A 25,183-nucleotide genomic window follows, 5' to 3' on the forward strand; every position below is an offset into this window, starting at 1 on the left:
GTTTGAGCTAGGGGAAAAGAGGATCCAAATAATGCCTGGAAGCTAGAGAGCAGCCCAGATAGGGGCTATGGGAAGCATCATAGCTGTAATGCTTACCTTGCAGCTCCATGTGTCCATTCCTTTGAAGGACAATAACTGAGCCTACTTCTGGTTCCCATAGATCCACTATCTGCAATCCATTCATGGCTTTGCAGTATTGGTTTGTGGTTTACAGCTCGTAAAAACCATCGGTATCTTTGATCCATTCTTATCCTTTCACTCATTAGTGGCCTAAGTGGTGAAACCCCAATGTTTGTAAGCATTGCCTACATTAAAGAGATGAAAGTGCACTAAGTGCATTCCAATCATTCAAGCATGTGATTTCACTGCACTTATTGCAAGGTAAGTACTACAGCAATAATGCTTCCCACAGCCCCTGTCTGGACTGCTTTCTAGCTTCCAGACAGGGATACCTTTCTATGGGAGGGAGGGGGGTGGTCTGTGGAGGGGGATCCTTTAGCCAGGGGTCCCTGGTGTATTCAACTATTAAAGGAGTCCCTTTGGAGGTCCCCCTATCATAGGGATCCCTTTGGGGGTCCCCCTATCACAGGGGTCCCTGTGGGGGGGTTGCCCTATTTCAGGGGTCCTGTGTGAGTGGGTCGGGTCACTCCTGTACTTGGGGGTGGGGGGTATGGCATGCAGGAATTCCGGGGGTTGGGGACTGCTGTGCGATGCAGGGGGAGGTGGTTTGGAGCTGATTGGTGTTGCGGAGAGGGGATGGTCACTACCGTCAGTGGCCTGGTGTGGTGGATCTTGTGTTGGGCCAAGGGGGCAACAGTTGCTCCCTTGGCCCACCGTGAGATCCACCACGGCAGGTTCACGATTGCTGAGAGCACAAGTGAACCTCGCTCATGTGACTACAGACCCTGGGTTCCGAAGATTCACGGTAGCCGGAGCACAGGGTACTGGGCTGGCTAAATAGATGCAAATGGGTCCTAACTTCCCATTGCATTTATTTTCATGTTCCCACTGGCGTGCGGCATCAAACTCGTTCACACTGCGAATCCCGCAAGGCCGCTCCGACGCAGGGCCGCCGATTCTCCGGCGACCGGTTGCCACGGCGTTCATCGGGGGCCGTTGAAAGCGCCCCCCCCCCACCCCCCCCGACGATTCTCCGCGCTCGATGGGCTGTGTGCCCGCCGAGTCCCACTGGCATCGTTTACGTATGGTCCTAACCGGCGGGACCTCAGCGTTCTGGCTGAGAGGGCTGCCCTGGAGGAGGGGCAGGTGGGGGGAGCCGACTCCGGGGGTGCCTCCACAGTGGCCAAGCCCGCAATCAGGGGCAACCGATCGGTGGGCGGGCTCATTCCGGGGGGGGGGGGGGACTTATGTTCCTCCGTGCCGGGCCCCTGTAGGGCTCCGCCATATTGCCCGGGGCTGCTGGCACGGAAACGGCCGTAGCGCACATGTGCAGACCCATGCCAGCCGTGTAGGGCTGGCTTTCGGCGCCAGAGCAGCATACAGCACTCCGGCGCTGTTCTACCCCCCCAGGAATGCCTGGGCCTGGAGGCCCGTTCAGAGAGTCCTGGCCAATGTCTATCAAAAGGATGGAGTACACACCGAGTTGCGAGGTTAAACAAGAGGTTTATTCCTGCAAGCAGAGAGTCGAAGCAAGTGCTACCAAACCGAGTGAGTGCCGGCCGGTTCTATATTGGAAGCTTGAGGTAGCTCTTTGGTGGGGGAGCGAGTATTCCTCTGGGGATTCTGGGGAGATTATGACACAACAACTGCTCAGGCAGAAGTCAAATGCACCCTCCACCAGTCGGAAATATGCTCATCGAATATTAGAAGTGCAAAGCACTGATTTGAGTCTGAAATTTTCTTTGCAATGGCATTCAATTTATAACATGTCCATGGTTGGAATGTAGACCTTGGTACTGTCAGGATTACTTGAGGTGAATATCATAGATATAGGATAGGTCCATAAGAGATGAAGGCTGTGTTGATGAGGTTGGGGAGTTAGGGTGGGAATGATGCTTGCATGCAGCATAAGCACTGGCATTGACCTGTTGGGTTGAATAATCTGTTCTCTGCTGTATATGCTGTCCACTGTCAGACACATGAGATTTTACAGCCAGTCATTTACGGTACTAAGCTGCCACAGGCATCTTAAGAAATCCTGTTGAGACAAACATCTATGACAACTCCGTATGACTCACATGAAAATGTCACAGTGATAAAAGTTCAGTTTGAGTGTTAGCTTCACTTGAGCTTGTGATTGAAGGGGGAAAAGACTTTCTCAAATTGGATGGAAAGAAAGAGGAAAGTCATCTTGTTGGGATGGACAGAAGAGCAACCATTTTACCTTACTGGGGTAGAGGCAACAGCAAATATACCCCAGGTTTAATTTTATCAAAAAAGTAGGGACTGGTAGGGATGGATGAGATAAAGAAGAAAGAAAATTGTAATCACATCCAAACACAATTGAGAATGGATGATAGGCCAAAGGAATTGAGAGGGTAAGGAAATGCCAAGAATTATTTAAACTGAGCAAACCCATATAGATCACTGTAATTGAAAACATTATTCAAACTCCGAGATTCAGATTTTTCTCTGGAATGGGTCTGCTGTTGAAAAAGCACCAAACCCTCCTTTCACCCATCAGTATAACTTCCCCGGGTCTAGTCCAAATCTTAGCACTGTTAGAACCTATGGTCTTTCTTCAGTGCTGCTACAACAGCTGGTAAGGGCAAGGCAGCCATTTTGCACCATTACAGTGTGGTCACTGAAATGGCTTAGGTTGGTACCTCAGGGCACTTCTTTAAAAGCTCTCTGGCACTTAATTGCCCTTGGGAAGGTAGTGATAAGTCACCTTTAAAACAACCTGAGTGGCTTGCTGAGCTATTTCAGAGGGCAGCTCGAGTTAACCGCATTACTTTCATATTGGAGTCACATATAGGTGGGATTAAGTAAAGGTAAGAAATGTACTTTTCTAAGGACATTATTGAACCAGATGGGTTTTTAGTTTCGTGACTAGCTTTTTATTCCAGCAGTATTTCATTCATTTAATTTAAATTCCCCAGGTGCGATACTGGGATTTGAATTCATCGGAGCAATTTTGTGCTCGCGTTTGCCGTCAGCGAGAACGGCGACGCAGGTGCAAAATAGTGAGAACCGGAAAGTAAGATTCTCACCAGTGAAGTATCATTTCCCGATTTTCCCCACCCCTCACAGTGACGTACAAGGTTTCTAGCCCAGAAAGGGTGGGAACCTCACTTTAATATATTTTGCTACATTTAAATATCATGAAAGGGTTTCCTCGCCACCTCACTAAATATTCATACCTTGCTGAAGTGATGTGACGTTGGTGAGGTTCACAACTGCTATTTAAGTATGTGAAGTAGTCGAGGGGAACCCGCCAATGTAAGTATAGCCCCTGGGATGAGAGGGACGTGCTGGGCACTGCCCCCAGCAAAAGCTGCCACTGACATGTTGGCATTGCTAGGTTTCAACAAGTTGGCACTGTCGGGTTGGCACTGCCAAAATGCCAACTTGTGCCAACCTGGCAGTGTCAACATGTGCCAATCTGGCAGTGCTAACCTAATAGTGACAATATGTGCCAAACTGGTAGTGCCAACCTGTGCCACTGGCAATTCCAGGGTGGGTGCTCTAGGGAGCCCAATTGGAGGGGGGGGGGGTATCATGTTATGCCTGGTGGGAGGGGCGTGCAGATCGTCAAGGCCTTTGAAGGGGAGGACTTGGCCGTGATGGGAGCAAGCAGTGAGGGGGAACTTGGCATTGCGGTGGGTACCCTTGTGAGGTGGGGGGGCTGTGGAGTGTTTAAAGTCAGTTCTGATTGGGGTGCCTTTTAAAGACTGTGCCCCAATTTCTGCAGAGCCGGCCTTGCCAGCTCTATCAGGCCCTGCCCCACCAGAATGAAATGGTAAACCACGCAAACCCCCTCCCTGATTTCTTTTTTGTCAGAGTATCTCAAGATCTGATGTGCGACATTCCCTCTATGCTGTGCCCACCGCTGATCGGGGTGCATGTCAGGGAGGCCCAAATCGAGCTTCGTGCCAAGTGGAAACCTTACGCGGGTCACCTGATCCGCAGCATCAAGTATGATCTGGATCACGCTTTCACCAGGCGTGATCCAGATCATCATATTTAAATGAGCCCGATGAGACAGCATTCTCCCTGGGCCCGGGATACCCGACCACACCAGCGAGGCCTCAACTGGGCACCGATTAGTACTGGTCTCTACAAGCGGAGATTAGGTGTGATAGCCACTCTGGGGTCTCAGAGGCCATTGGAGCCCCCCAGGTGGTTCAGGACAGGGCAGGCAATGCCCTGGAACTCTCCTGGCACTGGACATCCTGGCAGTGCCAACCTGGCACCCTGACAGTGACAAGCGGTGACCGTCAAGGTGTCTCTTTGGCAGTGCCATGGTTCAGAGGCAAGGCCCATGTGCCAGTCTGGCAGTGCTGGGGTGCCAGGTTGGCACTGGTATGGGTCAGGACCTGAGAGGGGCCATGCCCATGTCCTAGGACAATGAGGGGGATATGAAGGGTGTCGGTGCGAAGCTGGTATGAAGGGGTATCATAAAGGTTGGGGATATCCTGAAAGGGGGGGGGGGCTGAAGGGAGGCGAGGCCCTCAGCAACCCAACTCACTTGGGGGTGGTGATAATGCCCATGCCTGAAGAGGTGGCATTGCCCATGGATAGGGTGTGGGGCATCATCAAGCTTACTTAGCGATCGCTGCATCCTTTCAAAATTGCGGCCCGATCTCTGAGGAACCGGTCTTGACAGCGAGTTAATTCCCCAATGCTGAAAAAATATCTGTGGGCGAGACCGGGGCGAAACTCCCAAGGCCCATAAACATAACCGAGTGTGGGTGAATACCAGTCTGGATCTCGCCCAACAAGCCATCGGCAACAATCCACAAAACATGCCCAAAATAACACTGAGTCACGTCCTGTCTGAAAACTTGGCGTTGCGTCTGCAGAGATACCCGCCAGTTTTCAGTCAGAGCCTGACAACTGAGAAATTATGAGAAAATTCTGCTCATAGTCTTCAGACTTACTAGTTCAGTACTGTAATCGCTAAGCTGCCACACTTACTACTTCTAATAACTCAGAAATTCTTAAATGAGTTTCCTCATTACCTCTGTGATTTTTATCAGCGAAGTATAGTATTTCTTTGCTAATCTTTGTGACACTGAAGTGCTTGATGGGTGCACATGTGATAGGCCTGATTGCTTCTCCACCCTTGCACCAACTTCTCATTAAGGAAGACACTTACATAAAGGGAAAAGGAGGATATTTTAGCATGATGTATGAAGTTATTGTCTCCAACTGCAATATAAAGGCAATGCATTACCTTAAAATTAGAGCAATAGATGTGGCTATCGATGGTTACTGACCAATTTGAAGGGAACACCTAGGTGAACCCCTGAATGATCTTCAACTCAGTTGTCCAAAGGACTACCATTCAATTCTGGTGCCAATTCTTGTCTGAAGATTATGGCTAGTCCACTCCCAGAAAATACAACAAACAGATACCTACAGTATGCGTAGTGTCATGGACAGGAGAGAGTGGCAAACTTGAACTCCTTTATTTTCTCACTGTCCATAAGATGAGGTGTTTTAATTTTTGAAATCGACTGTGGCTTGTTTTTCTAAACCCTTTGTGGGATCAGTTTTTAAAGTGGCTCGCGGCAAACTCTCTTTAGGCTTGAATCACAAGTATAATTTATTCTTACATTCAAACCCGTAAAATGATTGCAGCTTTATACATACACACAAGCATATAACAAGAAGATAAGAGAGAGGAGTTTTTACAATTATGAATAACTTAAAAGAAATGGAACCACAGATATTGAACATCAGTTCACATAATCACCGGAGTCCAGAAAGTCAGAATTCAGTTAGGGTTCCCTCACAGAGGAGTTACAATTCAGACAGGCTCAGCTAGCTGAAGGGGGTGTTGCAGGATTCCTTTGAAGTTGATGGTGACACCGTGGGATGAGGTTGGTATACAGATACCCATACCCCTGAGCATTGTTCCTATTTAAGTAAACATTTAATGTCCTCTTGAAAGCCTCGACTGTACCTGCTTCCACCACACTTCCAGACATTGCATTCTAGATGCGAACCAATCATGTGAAAAAGTTTTTTCTCACATCACATTTGCTTCTTTTGTAAATAATTTTAAATCTGTACCCTCTGGTCTTGATCCTTTTATGATCAGGATTATTTCTCTCGATGTACTCTGCCCAACCCCTCATGGTTTTGAACATTTCTATCAAATCTCATCGCAGCCTTCTCTCCAAGGAGAACAGTCCTAACCTCTCCAATCTTTCCTCATAACTGAAGTAATGTGACCTCGCAATGAGAGGTCTCAGATTCCACAAGGATGAGGGTTGAGTTTTTATCTTGTAATTGTTGAAAATTTCCAGAAATGGTAAACAACATGCGACTCATGTGACCTGTAGCTGCCATCTTTTGATTCGGCAAAGTCCACCTTCTAAATAAGCAAAAATATAAGATTTAATTTGAACAGTTTATGATCAATTTCATGTACTCGAACATGACAATATTGGAGACACTGTATGGCCATGAGCTCAGTCCCTATTACCCGTAGAATTGAAAACATTAAAGATGCCTTTGAGTGAGCGAACAAGTTTTGCCAGTAAAATTAAGATTTGGTCTTTCCCAGACAACAAGTTGGAGCTGCACATTTACTGACATTGGTAAATGCTATGTTTTCCAAACTGCGTAGCTGCTGAGCTCCTCTTCTATGTGCTGCATACATAGTGCATGTATTGTGCAAACATTTATTTCCTAGCAGTGGACCCTATTTCCTGAAACTAATATTGGTAACCTTCCTAATTGCAAAGAATGTTTTTGTCCATTTAATTAGTGATTTATGGATGTGAAACTCTGTTCACTAACTTCACTTGCTCTACCATTGATGGCTGTGCCTTCAGTTGCCAAGGCCCTAAGCTCTGGAATTCTTTCCATAAACCTCCCCAACCTCTCTACACACTTTCCTTCTTTCAGACACTCCGTAAAACCTCCTTCTTTGACTAGGTTTTTGGTTATCTACCCTAATATCAGCATCATATTTTGTTGTTATTATTGTTTTTGTTGTGAATTCATGCTTGCTGAATAATTATTCTGCTCGAAAAGATCTCAATGCCTCAAATATGGTTACCTGCTTGAATGCTACTTAATGAAGCCTATCTTTTGTGAAAATGACAGCTCCAAAACAATCTCTTTTACACAATAGTCATCCTCCACCAAAAAACTGTATAGCATCGCTTTAAGTGCAAGAGCCCTTTAAGAGCTGCTGAACTGTTGCCCCTTTTGCCCTCATGTCTTGAATTTGGGGTCTAGATTGGCTTTCTTTAGCATTTGCCTGTTACCCTAAGAAAGCTACCATAGATTGTTATTCGTAAAACAACATTCTTATTTACTTACAGATCTATGTTATCTCAGCAACTCTACTTGAGGTTAGCACAGTGGGCTAAACAGTTGGCTTGTAATGCAGAACAAGGCAGCAACGCGGGTTCAATTCCCGTCCCGGCTTCCCCGAACAGGCGCCAGAATGTGGCGACTAGGGGCTTTTCACAGTAACTTCATTGAATTCTACATGTGACAATAAGTGATCATTATTATTATTACATCTGCTTCCCACCAGATTGCAGTCACTTAGTCATGTGACTTTATATCATGGATACATCAGATGAGAACCTTTTATTCTACAATTAGTACCACCTGTACAAATAAAACTGATACAACTCATTTAAATAATTTGGTTATGTTGAATCCAATGTTGGTCCAGAAAAGATCTGCATACAGGTGCAATTCATTTATTGGCTTGATGATGGGAATACATTTATTGTCTGCTGGTCATGGTGAGCTGGAGCATAGAGCATATACTGGCCAGCAATTGTGCCAGATTTGCTGCAGGTGTAAATGGTGACAGGAGCGATAAATCTCATGAGAGTCAAAACGGGATTTACGCCGGCAAGATCTCACAATGCAATTGTCCGCACCCCCTGCCAGTGACGTCACAGGGTTTCTGGCATGTAATGATGGAAAACCCATTTTAATACATTTTAATATCATTAACGGGCTTACCCGCTGTATCATTTCTCCGCCCCCCACCCCCCGGCAAAAATACAGCCCCCGGGGTGAGAGGAGCATACCTGGGCTGTACACTGGCACTGTTCCCTGGCACTACCTGGAGCAGTAATGGGGGCAATGAACAGACGGGCTTCTTTTGGGAAGGTCTGGTGGAGAGGATCCCTGTGTTTGTGGGGGAGGGGTTTGAAAATGAAAATCGCTTATTGTCACAAGTGGGCTTCAAATGAAGTTACTATGACAGGCCTCTAGTCACCACATTCCGGTGCCTGTTCGGGGAGGCTGGTACTGGAATTGAACTGTGTTGCTGGCCTGCCTTGGTCTGCTTCCAAAGCCAGCGATTTAGCCCTGTGCTAAACCAGCCCCTTTCTACCTGTGTCTGTGAGGGGTTTTCATGTGCGTAGGAGGAGGGTGCGATGATATGCCTAAAGTAGTTATGTACATGAAGTTATGCACGATTTCCAACTACTGGGTGGCAGTGTTAACCCACCACTTGCCTCCCTCTGGGAGTTGGGAGTAGGTCGTGCTAGGAAACAGACATATATTGCAATAGCTCTACAATAGTTAATTAGTGATGGTAGTTCATTTTATTTACCTTAGTTATGTTAATCTCATAGTTGTTAAATAATAAATTATTTAAATTAGATATTCTGTAGTTTATCATTTACTTCGGCCAATCGACAGAACATGACAGACGGGATACCCCGTGGACATGGGGGTGAGGTCTCTGCATCCGTGGCGAGATCCTTGTTTTTATTTTTATACCGGTTAGATCAGGCAATCGCTGGAAGGCCGGTGTTGCCAGTGGGGTGTGGTGTGACAGCATGGGAATTGCTTCCAGCACTTTTTCAACTAAGTTTTGAAATATATGATGGGAAAAGCTGTCCGTGGAGCCGATGGGCTCATCACCGTTTTCCCGCCCAAAATGACACTTGGTTTAAAAAACAGAAAATTCCATCAACTGTCTTTTAAAGATAGAAGTATTATATCAGATATTGGGCAATATGTTATTCTGTTGTAAAGTGACAGCAGCATGTGGAACTGGCCGGTTCCTTTGGATGGGATTTTCCGGCCATTCCTGCCGCCTCCATTCCCACTAACAGCAACCCTCTGGCATGTGTTCCGCGGCGCCTGAGGATGTGACAGTGGCGGGACTGGACGATCCGGCCAGTGGCGGGCTGGCTCCGCCACTGCAAAACACGCCACGGAAGGTGGAAAATCTTTCATGTCTATGACATCCAAAGATTAATTAGAGTCTAATTTCTCATTGAGAAAGTTTGTTTCCAGATGTCAAATACAATGATACGTTTTGAAGTTGTGGAAGCTTCTCCCTGAATTGAAATATTTAGATTCCTTGGCCTTTCGGATTGATCCTGTGAACTTGTGATTTCACCAGTGAATCACACGAGAAGGCGGTGTAGGTAAGAGGATCATGGCCATGATATTCTAGGCCCTACTTTCTATCAGTACTTCCTGGTCGGTGCTGGGAGTGAGTGAAGATCGCACAGTGCAGCTTTTCTTGTGCCCTGCTCTGAAAATGTAGCAGAAACATTTGCATTTATGACAACTGAAATCTGACAAATACAGTAGGAATATTACTTTTGAAATGTATTGTGAGTACAATTTAATGAAATATAATTGATTGCCTCTTTAGTGTTTTCCAGGGTGCCTGACAATCCAAATTCGAACCATTATCTGCGTCTTCATCGTAATCTTAACTTATTCTGTTGCCCAGGGATGTGTGGTAAGCAAATGTCAGGCTACTTTGATTGTATCAAATGCTTGTCTGCAGTGAAAATGGCATAAACAGAGTATGGAATGGCTATTGGCAATGAATGCAAATTCTGTTCTTAACTGAGCAAATTTACTTTTTGTTTTGGTCATTTTAGGCTTGGGTATAATAAATTTCAAGCAAGTAGCCATTTTTATGATGCTGTTTGATTATCCATCAATGGGACTCTATTCCAGCAGCTCAAAAAGCTTTCCTCTGCAGATTCAGAAGGGCCTAGGTTCAATCCCTGGTCAGAATTACGTTTGATAATCTCAGTCGGGGTAATGGTAAAAGTAGCTTCCGTGCCTTTAGATTAAGAAAAGAAAAAAATCAAGCAAAATTTCTCCTTCTCAATATTCTTACTGAAAAGGTTGTTGGATAGATGAGGGAGGAATGTTGGCCAGGACACCAGGAAAAGAATGGTACTGCGCCTGCATCTATGTCATATGATGACAGAATCAGGTTCCAGTGTAATATCTCCACATATGTGTGAACCTTTACACTGAGTAATGACAGGCAAGGCCAATGCACAAATAATAATGAAGTGCTCTGGGAGAGTCTGTGCAAACAGGACTGAAACATAACAATGAGCCAGTGGTTCAAGAATACTGAAGTCCCATCCACTACAGAACAGTAGTGAAGTTGACTCCCATTAAACCGAGAAGCATAACTTTGGTGATTGCTTTTGCAGCCTTTTCCATTTGAGGTAACAGAGTGATACCATCTAAGAGGATTTATAAAGCAACATCTCAAAAATTTCTTCTGCCATCGTTGCTGTAGGCTAACAAACAACCAACAAGATCCAGATGGATTTGAATGATGTACAGCACTCGGAACCTGATGTGCTGTATCCTTAATCAGACTTTAATTTAAAAACTATTCTAATATATTAACTTCCATGTTTTACAATTGTCCTTTCTCACACTTTTTTCATGTTCTTCGTCTGTTTTTATTTGTTTTTGTTGAGGATTTCTCGATTTTTAAGTTTGTGAAGAAGAGAAACTTAGGAGAGAAAGTGGGAGTAACATTGTGGGAAAATAATTGTTAGAGTATAGAGCAGCTCTGTCCTTTGGATTAGACCTTAAATTAAATTGGCGCCTCCCAGTTCTGGAGCAAGGGCAATATTTGAAGAAGTGCTGAGGTGTCCTGACCAATATTTCTTTCTTAACCAGGATAACAACAGGATTAACTGGTCAGCTATATCACAGATGTTGCAGGAACAAAATTATTGCCATTATCTGTAATGACAGTTGTTAATTCAAAAAGTAATTTATTTTGAGAGGTACTTTGAAACAAGACAGAGCATAACGCAAAGTAAATAATTATTATTATGGAGATATTTACAAAGGAGATTCTAACCAGTCTTTAGTTTTATAATTCACTAATTCATCAATAATTACAGCACAGAAAGAGGTCATTCAATCATTCGTATTCATATCAGCTCTCCATAAGAGCTACTTAGCTCGTCCCATTCCCTTACCTTTTCTCCATAGACTTGCATTTGTTTTCCCTTCAGAAAATTATTCAAGTCTCTTTTGAAAGTCCAAACTGAATCTGCTTCTGCCACTCTCTCAGGCAGTGCATTTCCATATTCCAATCACTCACTGCATAAAAACTTTATTTAGGTCCAATCACAGTGACGTCTTGCTGGGTTATGCTAATACAGTCATAGAGGGCGGTATTCTCCCTCCCCCGCCGTGTGGGAGAATAGCCGGTGCGCCGCGCGAATCGCACCACCCCGCCCCGACCGCCGCACGCGATTCTCCCACCCCCCCCGAAACCAGCGCCGTGCGAATCGCGGCGGGCCGCTCGGAGAATCGCCGCAAATGCCGAGCGCCGATTCTCCGGCCCGGATGGGCCGAGCGGCCGTGCGTAGACGGCCTAGTCCCACCGGCGCCATCCACACCTGGTCGCTGGCGGGGTTACTCGTCGCGAAGGCTTGGGGGTCGGCCTGTGGGGGGGAGGAGGGGGGCTCTGTTCCTGGGGGGGGGGGGGGGGGGGCCCTCCGGAGTGGCCTGGTATGCGATCGGGACCAACCGATCGGTGGGCTGGCCTCTCTGTCGGCGGGCCTCCTTTCATCCGCTGGCGAGCCTGGATCCATTCGCGGCCTGGGGGAGGACGGCCACCGCGCATGCGCTAGTTGGCGCCGGCCCAACTGCGCATGCGCGGGACCCAAGGCGCCGCTTCTTTTACGCGGCGCCGGGTCTTTTACGCGGCGCCGGGTCACTGACGCCATGCCCAGGCCCCGCCCCATAAATCGCGCGACGCCCCTGCTAGCCCCACAGAGGGGGGAGATAGGGGTCTGGGAACGGGCGCCGACGCTGGATAAAACACTCCGGTTTTTACTCTGGCATCGGCACTTAGACTCCCGTTGGGAGAATCCCGCCCATAGAGTTTTACTGCTCAGAAAGAGGCGAGGCCCTGCAGCCTGTTGTATCCGCGGTGACCATCAAATCCATTAATAGTGGAATGTTAGACTTTAGCTTCATGTTTATTTCCTTTACTATAAAAAATGACAAAACTTTGGAAAGTTTTATTTTAAATTCACCTTGCATGTCAACAATGGATTACAAGAACAGCAAGTACAATCTGTAATTATAAAGTAAGTACAGAAGTGTTCCATTGATCCAAACATTGATCTTAACAGGGATGGCACGGTAGCACAGTGATGAGCACTGCTGCCTCACAGCGCCAGGGACCCGGGTTCAATTCCAACCTTGTGTGACTGTGTGGAGTTTGCACTTTTTCCCCCGTGTCTGCGTGGGTTTCCTCCAGGTGCTCCAGTTTCCTCCCACAATCCAAGATGTGCAAATGAGGTGGATTGGCCATGCTAAATTGTCCCTTAATGTCCAAGGATTTGCAGATTAGGTGGGGTTATGCAATTACGGCGATAAGTCAGGTGAGTGGGCCTAGGTAGGGTGATTTTTCACAGGGCCTGTACAGGCACGATGGGTCGAATGGCCTCCTTCTGCACTGTAGGTATTCTATTCCATTCATTTCATTTCTTAATATTATAATGTATCAAGACAAATTAGGCACAGTCAATTTTTATTATTGAGTTATAGCACAGGATTTTCTAAGGATTTGTTTTCAGGAAAAAGTGTAAATCCTTGTTAATTTGTGTGTTTTCCACAGGTTGGCTGCATGCCTTGGCTATGGACAACCAACTCAAGCACCTCCATTGTTATTATTGCCCCTGATGGGCTCAATAAAACAATGACTGAATTGCCCTGTGATGCAGCCCATTATGCTTTTCTTGCTTGTGTTGTTGGAACACTAAGTCTTGCAATATTCCTACGCATATCTTCATTACCAAAAATGATCCTACTCCTCATCGTCACTATTTTATATATAGTAATTTTTGAGATGAGTGGATACAGAAGAGCAATGGGGTAAGCATTTAATTATTTCAAGATACTATCAAATGCATATTACTCTTAAAGCTCTTTCCTGATTATATATTTATCAATACTATACGTTAAAATTAAGTGTGACTAAGTTAGGTCTGCAGTAGTAGTTATTATATTATGAATAATATTGTGAAAGGGGCGGCATGGTGGCACAGTGCTTAACACTGCTGCCTCACAGCAGGTCCCAGGTTCAATTCTAGCCTTGGGTCACTCTCTGTGCGGAGTCTGCACGTTCTCCCCGTGTCTGCGTGGGTTTCCCCTGGGTGCTCCGGTTTCCTCCCACAGTCCAAAGATTTGCAGGTTAGGTGGATTGGCCATGCTAAATTGCCCCTAAGTGTCCAAAGGTTAGATGGGGTTACAGGGATAGGCGAGGGATTGGACCTCGGTAGGGTGCTTTTACAGAGGGTCAGTGCAGACTTGATGGTCTGAATGGCCTCCTTCTGCACTGTAGGGATTCTATGATTCTATGATAATTATGAAAAAGACAGGAATATTCCACTTTGTATGTAATGTGCCATACAAACCTATTTTTGGGGAAGTGAAAGAACCACACTGTTAAAATTGAAGAGAAAAGAGAAACATGGAAGTTGTTCACTAAAAACATGTTTATTTTTCACTCCATATACCCTTAGCTTCTCTGTGTAGTCACCCAGCCTTTTTAAAAATAGCTCTTATAACATTGCTGTGAGCAATTTCTAGAATAATCATAAAGCGAGTATTTATTTTTCTAATACTTTGCAGATATGTATTTCGCAAAAGGAGCACTTTGATTTGTTCCAACCATGCATACTTAATTCATTATTACTACCTACAATGACTAATGCATACATTATCTTTCCTACTTAAATGAATAGATAATACTGAATGGTTTTACTAAATGTGTTTTTCTGTTCTGTTAATTTCTCAAGACGTGGCTCATTTTATATCCGGGGATATGAATCTATCTTGGCAATCCTACTTTTCTCTTGTGCACTTGCTCTTCACTCCAGACAATTGGACCTAAAGTTACGTTTAGACTACCTCTGGGCAGCACAGGTAAGCTTCTTATTAAAACAATTACATGTGCTTGAACCCAACCAAACAGAACAGGGGAGAAAGAAGTTAAGTTTATTCATAAAAGGAAAAGTCTCATCTGCTGGAAATGAGAAAAAGAAAGATAAACAAAATGTTCAGCTGCATTAAGCAGCTGAAAATCAATTTTGTTTAATTTTGCCTTGATGCTTCTTCTCTCATCCTGAAGTCAGTAATCTTACTTCGTCCTTCGTTGATTTACATTTATGTTTCATACCATTTTCATTTTAACAATTTTATAAGAACACCTGTCAGTCAAAAGTGCAGCATCCTGAAAGGGAGATGTCCTGCTGGTAAAAGTGAATAAATAGGACTGAAAATATAATGGGCTGGATTCTCCACTGTCGGGATTCTCCGTTGCACCGGCATCCCGGGTATTTCCCGATGGGATGGGGTTGCTCACAATGGGAAATCATTTGGCCGGCTGCGAGACGGAGAATCCCGGGGGGGCGCCACACCTGGGGCGTCATCCTCCGACCCCCCGCCGGGTCGGAGAATGGCCGTTGGCCGCCGTGAATCACGCCCCCGCCCCCGACGAAGTCTCCGGTACCGGAGATTGGGCAGGGGCGGGAATCGGGCCGCGCCGGTTGGCGGGACCCCCCGCTGGATTCTCCGGCCCGGATGGGCCGAAGTCCCGCCCAGAAATTGCCTGGCCCGCCGGCGTAAATCAAACCTGGTATTTACCGGCGGGACCAGGCAGCGTGGGCGGGCTCCGGGGTCCTGGAGGGGGGGCGCGGGGCGATCTGATCCTGGGGGGTGCTCCCACGGTGGCCTGGCCCGGGATCGGGGCCCACCGATCCGCGGGCGGGCCTGTGCCGTGGGGGCACTCTTTCCCTTCCGCCTCCGCTACGGCCTCCACCATGGCGGAGGCGGAAGAGACTCTCCCCACTGCGCATGCGCGGGAAACTGACAGCGGCCGCTGATGCTCCCGTGCATGCGCCGGGAAACTGACAGCGGCCGCTGACGCTCCCGCGCATGCGCCGCATTTCCGTGCCAGCTGGCGGGGCAACAAACGCCATTTCCGCCAGCTGGCGGGGCGGAAATCCCTCCGGCGTCGGCCTAGCCCCTCAATGTTGGGGCTAGGCCGCCAAAGATGCGGAGCATTCCGGACCTTTGGGCCGGCGCGATGCCCGTCTGATTGGCGCCGTCTTTGGTGCCAGTCGGCGGACATCGCGCCGTTGGGGGAGAATTTCCCCCCAGGAATCTGGGGTGGGATTCTCCTCTACCCGGCGGGTCGGGCCTCCGCACCTTCAGGGGCTAGGCTGGCGATTGCGGGGTGGCACCGCGCCAGACGGCGCGGAAGGGCCTCCGCCGGCTGGCGCGAGTTGACGCATGCATGGGAGCGCCAGTGTGTGCTGGCGTCATCCCAGCGCATGCGCTGGGGGGTTCTTCTACGCGCCGGCCATGGTGGCCCCCCCAGAGGACTCTGCAGGCCGCCCGCAGAGCCAGGTCCCGCCGGTACGGACCTGGTTTGATTTACGCCGGCGGGACCGGCAGAAATCGGGCGGCTGCTCGGCCCATCGCGGAGCGGTGAACCGCCGGGGGTGCCATTGGCAACCCCGACCGGCGCAATGCAATTCCCGCCCCCGCCGAAAAACCGGCACCGGAGAATTCGGAATCCAGAGTCGGAGTGACGGGGCGAGATTCACGCCGCCCCCTGGCGATTCTCAGACCCGGCGGGGGGGGGTCGGAAAATCCCGCCTGGTGTCAGAGAATGAGCGGGATTCTCCCTTTTCCCAGCCGCATGTTTCTCAGTCGTGCCCCATTTCCTGGTGGCAGGATTCTCTACTCCCGCCTCGTCCAATGGAATTTCCCATTGAAGCTACCCCATGCTGCCAGGAAACATATGCGCGGGCATGCTCTGCCAGTGGGAAAAGAGAATCCCGATGGCCGGAGAATTCCAGCCACAGTTGCAGCAAGGTGCATCCAGCTCTTAACGATGACTCTGTTTTCTAGAAAGGATTAGTGCAAGATGGAGTAAAGATGATTAATACAGTTTTTGAGGAGGTAATGCCCTACAAGATATTACAGCACTGATCCTCCCTCAGCCTTCCACCCCACCCACACCCCCAGTCATAGCATTGAGGAATTAATTGGCAACTTAGATTCTATGAAGTTCTCAATAATAATCTTTATTATTGTCGCAAGTAAGCTTACACTGCAATGAAGTTACTGTGCAAATCCCCTAGTTGCCACAATACGTCGCCTGTTCGGGTCCACTGAGGGGGAATTCAGAATGTCCAATTCACCTAACAGTACGTCTTTCCTCCCCCTTGTGGGAGGAAACCAGAGCAGTCGGAGGAAACACACGCAGACCCAGGGAGAATGTCCGGACTCCACACAAACAATGACCTGGTGCTGTGAAGCAACAGTGCTAACCACTGTGCTATTGTGCTGCCCTAAATAAGGATCTCCACATAGAAAAAGTGTACTTTACCAAATGAGCAAAAGGAAACCTGCGCGAGGTACTGTGAGGCTATGTGCCTAGATAGCCCTGCCTGTTACTGGAAAAATAATGACCAACTCAACATCCGTGCCACAGGTTCATTTCAAGCAATCATCAAGGATCTGTGCAATAATGTTCAGGGTGTCTGCCAAAGGTTTATCCAGAAAAAAACTAATACACTTCTCAGCAAACCTGGGGGAAATACAAACAGTTTGGTTAGAGTGAGTTTGCAGATTATTCAAATTAATATTTAATGGTGTTTTCTACCTCCTTCCAATGCTGTGTTCCATTCTTTTGTAAGGGCCACGAAGAATCCAGCACGAGTTTTAAGGATACAAAGTAATAACATTTATTTACTATAACATATATACATAACAGTAGCAGTAACTTCCCATGCTACATACTCCTTCCCCCTGGTTCCTGAACTGGCCAGCTTATTTATACTAGGAGTTTACTAGTGGTTTCTCCGCCCCCCTCATTGGGGAAGCTCATACTCCCACATGATTGTGGGATAGTCATTAGTCCCCAGCCAATGGTAAGTAGGCAGGTTATAACATCCCTCCCCCCCCAAAGTCCAAGGAATCCACTGAATGCCCTGGCGAAGGACGGCGTCGGACCCGTTTGGCCGCAGGCCGGACGCCATTTGCACGCGGCGCTGGATCAGGCGGCGTGTAACGAGACGGAGACCGGCGCTTCTGTGATGAACGGCGCGGTTGTACATCCACGGCCCGTGGACCCGAGGATTCCCCTTCTGATGCATCCTGTGTCTCCATCTCGGAGTCAGAGTCTGCTGCCTCCGTCATGTCAGCGTCTCGATCTCCATTCGGTCCCGTAACGACCTGCGCAGGCTTCGAGTGAGGCACCAGTGGAAGATTGTGAGGACTACCTTCCCTTGTCTCTGGTCTCTGCGGCTGTTGAAATGAGCTCCGGGGGCGGGGAATCTTTTGAGGGGATGATCTTCTGGACCGAACGTGGTCTACATGTTTTCGCTGGAGACGACCCTGGGCTTGCACTTGGTAAGATATAGGGCCCGTTTGGCGAAAGATTACACCAGGAACCCATTGGGCACCACCAGCAAAATTCCGAACGAATACTGGGTCACCGGGCGCAAACTGCCGAATCGGACGATGCCGAGAAAATCCCTGTCCCTGCCGTTCTTGTGTGCGGCGTACTTTTGCACCAATGTCCGGGAAAACCATACTAAGGCGGGTGCGAAGTCTCCGGCCCATGAGGAGTTCTGCGGGAGCTACCCCAGTCACTGCATAGGGGGTGGTCCTGTACGTAAACAAAAAGCGAGCCAGTCTCGTGTCCATTGATCCGGAAGACTGCTTCTTTAGGCCTCTTTTGAATGTCTGCACTGCGCGCTCTGCCAACCCATTTGAAGCCGGGTGGTAAGGGGCAGTGCGGATATGGCGGATGCCGTTCATCTTTGTGAACCTAGCGAGCTCCTCACTCGTGAATGGAGTGCCATTATCCATGACCAGCACCTCGGGGAAGCCATGCGTACTAAACGATAAACGCATCTTTTCAATTGTTGTGCAGGACGTTGTCCCCTGCATCTTATGCACCTCTAGCCATTTGGACTGGGCGTCAATTAGTAGAAGGAACATGGATCCCTGAAAAGGGCCTGCGAAATCTGCATGTAAGCGTGCCCAAGGCCGCCCTGGCCATTCCCAGTGATGTAGGGGTGCGGCCGGCGGAAACTTCTGATGCTCCTGGCAAATGGAGCAGTTTTGGGCCACCTTCTCAATGTCGGTGTCGAGGCCTGGCCACCAGACATAACTCCGGGCCAATATTTTCATTTTGGTCACACCTGGATGCCCATTGTGCAAGTCTGATAGTATCAGCTCCTGGCCTTTTTCCGGGACAATCACACGCATCCCCCACAAGAGGATGCCGTCTTCCACGCTGAATTCTGACAGCTTGGAGGAAAATGCCCGCAACTCGCCTGGGAGCTGTCTATGCTGCCCACCATACAGGACTATGTGCCGAACCTTTGACAGGACTGGCTCCGTCTGGGTCCACTCACGGATCTGTGATGCCGTGACAGGCAAGGTGTCCATAAAATTTAGGGTTGCAACTACCTCACCGGTCGTGGGGGTCGACATGGGGCCGGTCGATAAAGGCAATCAGCTCAGTGTGTCGGCATTTGCTATCTGCGTTCCTGGTTTGTGCTCCAGAGAATACTTGTATGCAGCAAGCAACAAAGCCCAGCGCTGGATCCGTGCAGAAGCAATGGGCGGTATTGGCTTATCCTCTCTGAAAAGTCCCAGCAGGGGCTTATGATCAGTCACGATAGTGAAATGGCGGCCGTACATGTACTGGTGGAAGCGTTTCACCGCAAAAACCACTGCCAGGCCTTTCTTCTCGATCTGCGCGTATTTTTTCTCCGCTGAGGTCAATGTGCGGGAGGCGAAAGCTATCGGTCGCTTGGCCCCGTTCTCCATCTTGTGGGACAGGACGGCCCCAATACCATACGGGGATGCATCACATGTGACGAGCAAAGGCTTTCCAGAATCATAGTGGGTTAGTAACCCAGACGACGACAATTGTTGCTTTACCCGCCGGAAAGCGATTTCTTGCGGCTGACCCCAAACCCAGGTGTGATTTTTCTTTAGCCGAAGGTGCAAAGGGGCCAGCGTAGTTGCCAGATTGGGGAGGAACTTCCTGTAATAGTTTACGAGACCGAGAAAAGAACGAAGATGCGAAGTGTCAGTCGGGGCGGGGGCATGTTGAATTGCACGCACCTTCTCTGCGACGGGGTGCAGATCTTCGCGGTCCACCCGATAACCTAGGTAGACTACTTCCTTTGCCTGAAATACGCACTTTGTGCGACGTAAACGGACTCCAGCCTCTGAAAGGCATCTAAGGACAGCCTCCAGATTTTCCAAATGTTCTTGCTCCGACGTCCCTGTAATCAAAACGTCATCTAGGTAGACAGCCACACGTGGTAAACCTCTCAAAATGCCCTCCATAACACGTTGAAAAATTGCGCAGGCAGAGGATACTCCAAAGGGCAACCGTGTATATTCATACAGGCCCCGGTGTGTATTAATCGTTACATATGGTCGGGAGGCAGGGTCCAGCTCCAACTGCAGGTAGGCGTGACTCATATCTAATTTTGTGAACGAGAGTCCACCTGCAAGTTTCGCGTAGAGATCCTCTATGCGAGGCATTGGATATCGGTCGAGTCGGGAAACTGTATTCACTAAGTTTATAGTCGCCACACAAGCGAACTGTGGCATCTGGCTTCATTACAGGTACAATTGGTGCTGCCCAGTCAGCAAAACGGACGGGCCTGATAATACCCAAACTCTCCAAACGAGTGGGCTCCCCTTCTACCTTCTCGAGCAAGGCGTAAGGCACTGGGCGCGCCCGGAAATAGCGCGGCGTGGCTCGTGGTTCAACTTGGATACGGGCTACGGCCCCTTTTATTTTCCCCAAACCTGGCTGGAATACATCTGGGTATCGTCCTAGCACCTCAGTCAACCCTTCAGAAACTGTTTGGAGGATGTGCTGCCATTGCAACCGCAAATGGCGCAACCAGTCCCGACCCAACAGGCTGGGCCCATGGCCACGCACCACGATAAGTGGGAAACGCCCCTCCTGGCGTCCATAGACAAGAGGGGTCATTGTAGTTCCTGCAATGTCCAGTGGTTCCCCCGTGTAGGTGGCCAACCTGGCTTGTGAGTCGGTTAATGTAAGGGTCTGTATACCCTGCTTGATGCGGTCGAATGTCCTCTGGGCGATCACGGAGACCGCTGCGCCAGTATCCAACTCCATCTCAAGCAGGTGGCCATTGACCCGTACTGTCACCTTAATGGGGGCCACACGGGGAGCAGCCACACAATGCAGCTGCAGGCAGTCGTCCTCCGTCTCCACATCCTCAGGAGTAGTCGCCGCAGGTTCATCCACATGGAAGGTACGGCCTCTGGGCTGGTCCCAGTTACGGCCCCTGGCTGGTCCCAGTTTTGGTCGGAACGACGGCGCCTCTGGCGCCCCCAGGACCGCCGTCCGCGACAGGGTCGGCGCCTACAAATCTGACACGGACATGGCTCCTCATCCATTGGCTCTGGAGAAGACTCCCTTCGGGGAGGAATGTCCGATGGCCACTGGCGTCGGTCCGGACGTTGCCTTGCCCAAGGTACCGCAGGAGTGCGGGGGGACATTTTCGGACGGAAAGGGTTGCGCCCCAAGGCATGCACTTCCATTCCCTGTAGCTCCTGTACTCCTCGCTCTGCGCTCTCTCGGGACAAGACTATTTGAATGGCCTGTTGAAAAGTCAATGTTGGCTCCGCTAACAACTTTCTCTGGGTGGCTGCATTGTTAATACCGCAAACCAAACGGTCGCGTAACATTTCTGACAAGGTCTCACCATAGTCACAGTACTCCGCAATCCTGCGTAGCCTGGATAGAAAATCGGCAAGGGATTCTCCAGGGGTCCTCTCAGCGGTATTAACCGGTAACGCTGGACTATCGTGGACGGGGTTGGGTTAAAGTGTTGCCCCACTATATTCACAAGTTCATCAAACGTTTTGGTGTCCGGCGCAGCTGTGTACGTAAGGCTCCTAATCACCCCAAACGTATGCGGGCCGCAGGCGGTGAGCAATATGACCACCTGCCGCTCGTTTTCGGTGATATTGTTTGCCCGGAAATAGTAACGCATCCGTTGTGTGTACTGGTTCCAGCTTTCCAGCGCAGCATCAAAAACATCCAAATGTCCGTACAGAGGCATGGTATAATAGAAAACAACTTCCAACCTGTATCCAACAAAAATCCAGGGAGGTGGCTTCAGCAGTGTAGACAGCTATTCACTTTAACCCTCGTTGCCAGTTTTGTAAGGGCCACGAAGAATCCAGCACGAGTTTTAAGGATACAAAGTAATAACATTTATTTACTACAACATATATACATAACAGTAGCAGTAACTTCCCTTGCTACATACTCCTTCCCCCTGGTTCCTGAACTGGCCAGCTTATTTATACTAGGAGTTTACTAGTGGTTTCTCCGCCTCCCTCATTGGGGAAGCTCAGACTCCCACATGATTGTGGGATAGTCGTTAGTCCCCAGCCAATGGCAAGTCGGCAGGTTATAACACATTCTTTGGGAGTCTTTGCCACCTACCTGACAGCTCAGTCTTTGTAAATGTTCAGTGCTTCACTGATACTCTGCCAGTATGCTTGCAATGTGTCCTTCCAAATGTACCAAACTTATTGCAGGCTCTCACCCCCTGATACAGCAAAATTATTCAATTATACATGAGTGTTGGGGCATTGAAAGGTATGTGGGTAATTAAGTTAGCTGACTTCATCTTCTCTGGTGAGCTCAAGAATGCAGGTGATCAATGAGTTGACATTCAGTCCGAAGTGAGCAACGCTGGTGTAAGTAGCATTGTGAATTTTCAAGGTCATACTGTGTGAGTAAATAGATGAGTAATTTATGCAAGAATTGTAGCTTTTGTATTGATTTATATTATTGTCAACAAGAAAATATGTGGTGTTGTAGCTTCAGACACCGGCATCTTTACTCCTGGGATTTGGTTGCAAATTCGAGCTGCATAAATATCGTAAGAGTTTCCACTCGCTGCTCCATGTTAAGATGCAAAATTTCAAAGTTTCTAGTATGTTTAAGTCCTCAGAATTGCATGCCTCCAATCAATTACTGTTTGAAGGTCTCACTCAGAAATCATAACGACAGTTGATGGGTATCATAAATTCTATTCGTGGTCTCTGAGGTTAGTTTAAGGGTTCATGTTGCACTGTATTACATTTGATTTACACAAAGGAGGGATGGGAATAATAAATAACCATAAGTAGATAACATGTTGAGTTATAAGGCAGAGTTCTCCCATCTGGGGCTAAGTTCCCTGGCTGGGGTGTGGAGTGTTTCCTGCTGCGGAGGCTGCAGGAAACCATGTCATATTTTCTGGCCCAGACCTCAGTAATTATGCAACAGAGTGTTTAACACCATAGTCCATGGCGGAGCAGGCCTGATGGCACATGGACTACCATTGCGTCCAGGCGCCATATTAAAAAGACGCCTAATGTCACTGATCCACTATTGAAGAAAGAAGGTGGACTTCCGGGTGCAGCGATGACCAGCTAAGTCGCACGTTTCGGCAGCTCCCGTTGGAACAGACTTTTGGGCTCTTAATAGGAGCCCCAACGGCAATTTAAACGGCCAAAGACACTGTGCGGTAAACCAGAAGGGAATCCCCCCCCGGACACGTATGGATAAGGGAGAGGATAGCGGCCGGATTGCGGAGGATCCTCTGGAGCAGCGGCAAGGAAGGGAAGCTCAAAGCAAGATGGTGTCGGAAGGTGGCCGTTTGTTATGGGGCCCGGAGCAACAAGAGCTGTGTGGAAGAGCTGAAAAAGGAGTTGAAGAAGGAGCTGTTGGCCCTGATATTACAGGCGATTGAAGGACTAAAGGAGGAGCAGAGGACCCAAGAGCTGGAGCTTCGGGTCGTGAAGGCAAAGGCTGCTGAAAACGAAGACGAAATACAGGGCCTGGTGGTGAAGGCAGAGACGCACGAGGCACAGCACAAAAGGTGTGTGGAAAGGTTGGAAGTACTAGAGAATAACTCGAGGAGGAAGAATCTAAGGGTTCTGGGTCTTCCCGAAGGGGCGGACGTCGGGACATATGTGAGCACGATGCTTCACTCGCTAATGGGATTGGAGGCCCCGACGGGCCCTTTGGAGGTGGAGGGAGCTTATCGGGTTTTGGCACGAAGACCGTGTAGCGCACAATGACTTACGAGAGAGACGAGTAGAGATGAAGTCGATGAGGCTTTATTAAGCGAGACTTGTCCCCAGCAGTTCAGCAACAGAATGGAGCGGCGGGGAGAAGCTCGGGTTCTTATACTCCGCCTTCAGGGCGGAGCCAGGAGTCAACAGCCAACCAGGGCCCGGGATCTGTCAGCCAATAGCATCACTGCTTCACAGTCCCACATGACCCCTAATACATACTACCACATTCACCCCTTGTTAAAAATGAACCCGGCGGGGTGGTGGTTCGCATGGTGGTATGGGTTTACAAGGCTGGTTCTGGGAGGAAAATTTTGGGCATGTCATTACAGTTTTAGCCCTACACTGGGCTATGTACAAAGTTTGTGAAACTATTTACAATATTAGTAAGAAAAAAATTTTTTTTGTTACAGTCCAACAACATTCTTGGTGTCACGCCGATGCCACGAGTCGAGCGGGCGGTCTGGTCTTCCTCGTCGATCGCCTCAGCCCCGGTGGTGGTGCAGGTGCTTGTTCCGGCGTTGTCGTCTCCGGGAGCGTTTCGGTGTTTGTTCCTGTTTCACTCCTGGGCGGACACGGGAGGAGGACCGATCCTCCCGGGAAGGGGGCGGTCGCGGGGTGCGCCGGTGGCAGGGAGGGGATGATCGGTGTCGGGGGGGTGTGTGTGTTGCCGGCGGGTGCCAGGTCTCGCATGGAGACGGTGTCCTGTCGGCCGTCGGGGTATGCCACGTAGGCGTACTGCGGGTTCGCGTGGAGGAGGTGAACCCTCTCGACCAACGGGTCCGACTTGTGCGCCCGCACATGTTTCCGGAGCAAGATGGGTCCTGGGGCCGCCAGCCAGGTCGGCAGCGACGTTCCGGAGGAGGACTTCCTGGGGAAGACAAGGAGGCGCTCATGAGGCGTTTGGTTAGTTGTGGTACACAGCAGCGACCGGATGGAGTGGAGAGCGTCCGGGAGGACCTCCTGCCACCGGGAAACTGGGAGATTCCTGGACCGTAGGCCAGTAGGACGGTCTTCCAGACCGTGCCGTTCTCCCTCTCTACTTGCCCGTTCCCCCGGGGGTTGTAGCTGGTCGTCCTGCTCGAGGCTATACCCTTGCTGAGCAGGAACTAGCGCAGCTCGTCACTCATGAAGGAGGACCCCCTGTCGCTATGGATATATGCGGGGCAACCGAACAGTGTGAATATGGTGCTAAGGGCTTTAATGACTGTGGCCGCTGTCATGTCGGGGCAGGGGGTGGTGAAGGGGAAACGGGAGTACTCGTCCACCACGTTCAGGAAGTATGTGTTGTGGTCGGTGGAGGGGAGGGGTCCTTTGAAATCCAGACTGAGGCATTCAAAGGGGCGGGAAACCTTGATCAGGTGCGCTCTATCCGGCCTGAAAAAGTGCGGTTTGCACTCCGCGCAGATGTGGCAGTTCCTGGTGACTGTACGGACCTCCTCCACAGAGTAGGGGAGGTTGCGGGACTTTATAAAATGGTAGAACCGAGTGACCCCCGGGTGGCAGAGGTCCTCGTGGAGGGCTTGGAGACTATCTATTTGTGCGTTGACACATGTGCCGCGGGATAGGGCATCGGACGGCTCGTTCAGCTTTCCGGGACGGTACAAGATCT

The 25,183-nt window shown here is 49.1% G+C and overlaps 1 protein-coding gene across 2 annotated transcripts in view; it reads left to right on the forward strand.

Moving 5' to 3' along the window:
• Nucleotides 1-25,183, forward strand: part of LOC140425038 (adenylate cyclase type 1-like) — a 547,118-nt gene that overhangs the window by 404,413 nt on the left and 117,522 nt on the right. For both annotated transcript variants that reach the window (XM_072508827.1, XM_072508828.1), the window contains 3 exons: nt 9,782-9,871; nt 13,034-13,290; nt 14,217-14,343. In XM_072508827.1, the coding sequence (XP_072364928.1) occupies nt 9,782-9,871; nt 13,034-13,290; nt 14,217-14,343 (474 nt within the window). The remainder of the gene's footprint in view (nt 1-9,781; nt 9,872-13,033; nt 13,291-14,216; nt 14,344-25,183) is intronic.

The sequence above is a fragment of the Scyliorhinus torazame genome, chromosome 6 (genome assembly GCF_047496885.1).
Source record: "Scyliorhinus torazame isolate Kashiwa2021f chromosome 6, sScyTor2.1, whole genome shotgun sequence".
Lineage (NCBI taxonomy): Eukaryota > Metazoa > Chordata > Chondrichthyes > Carcharhiniformes > Scyliorhinidae > Scyliorhinus > Scyliorhinus torazame.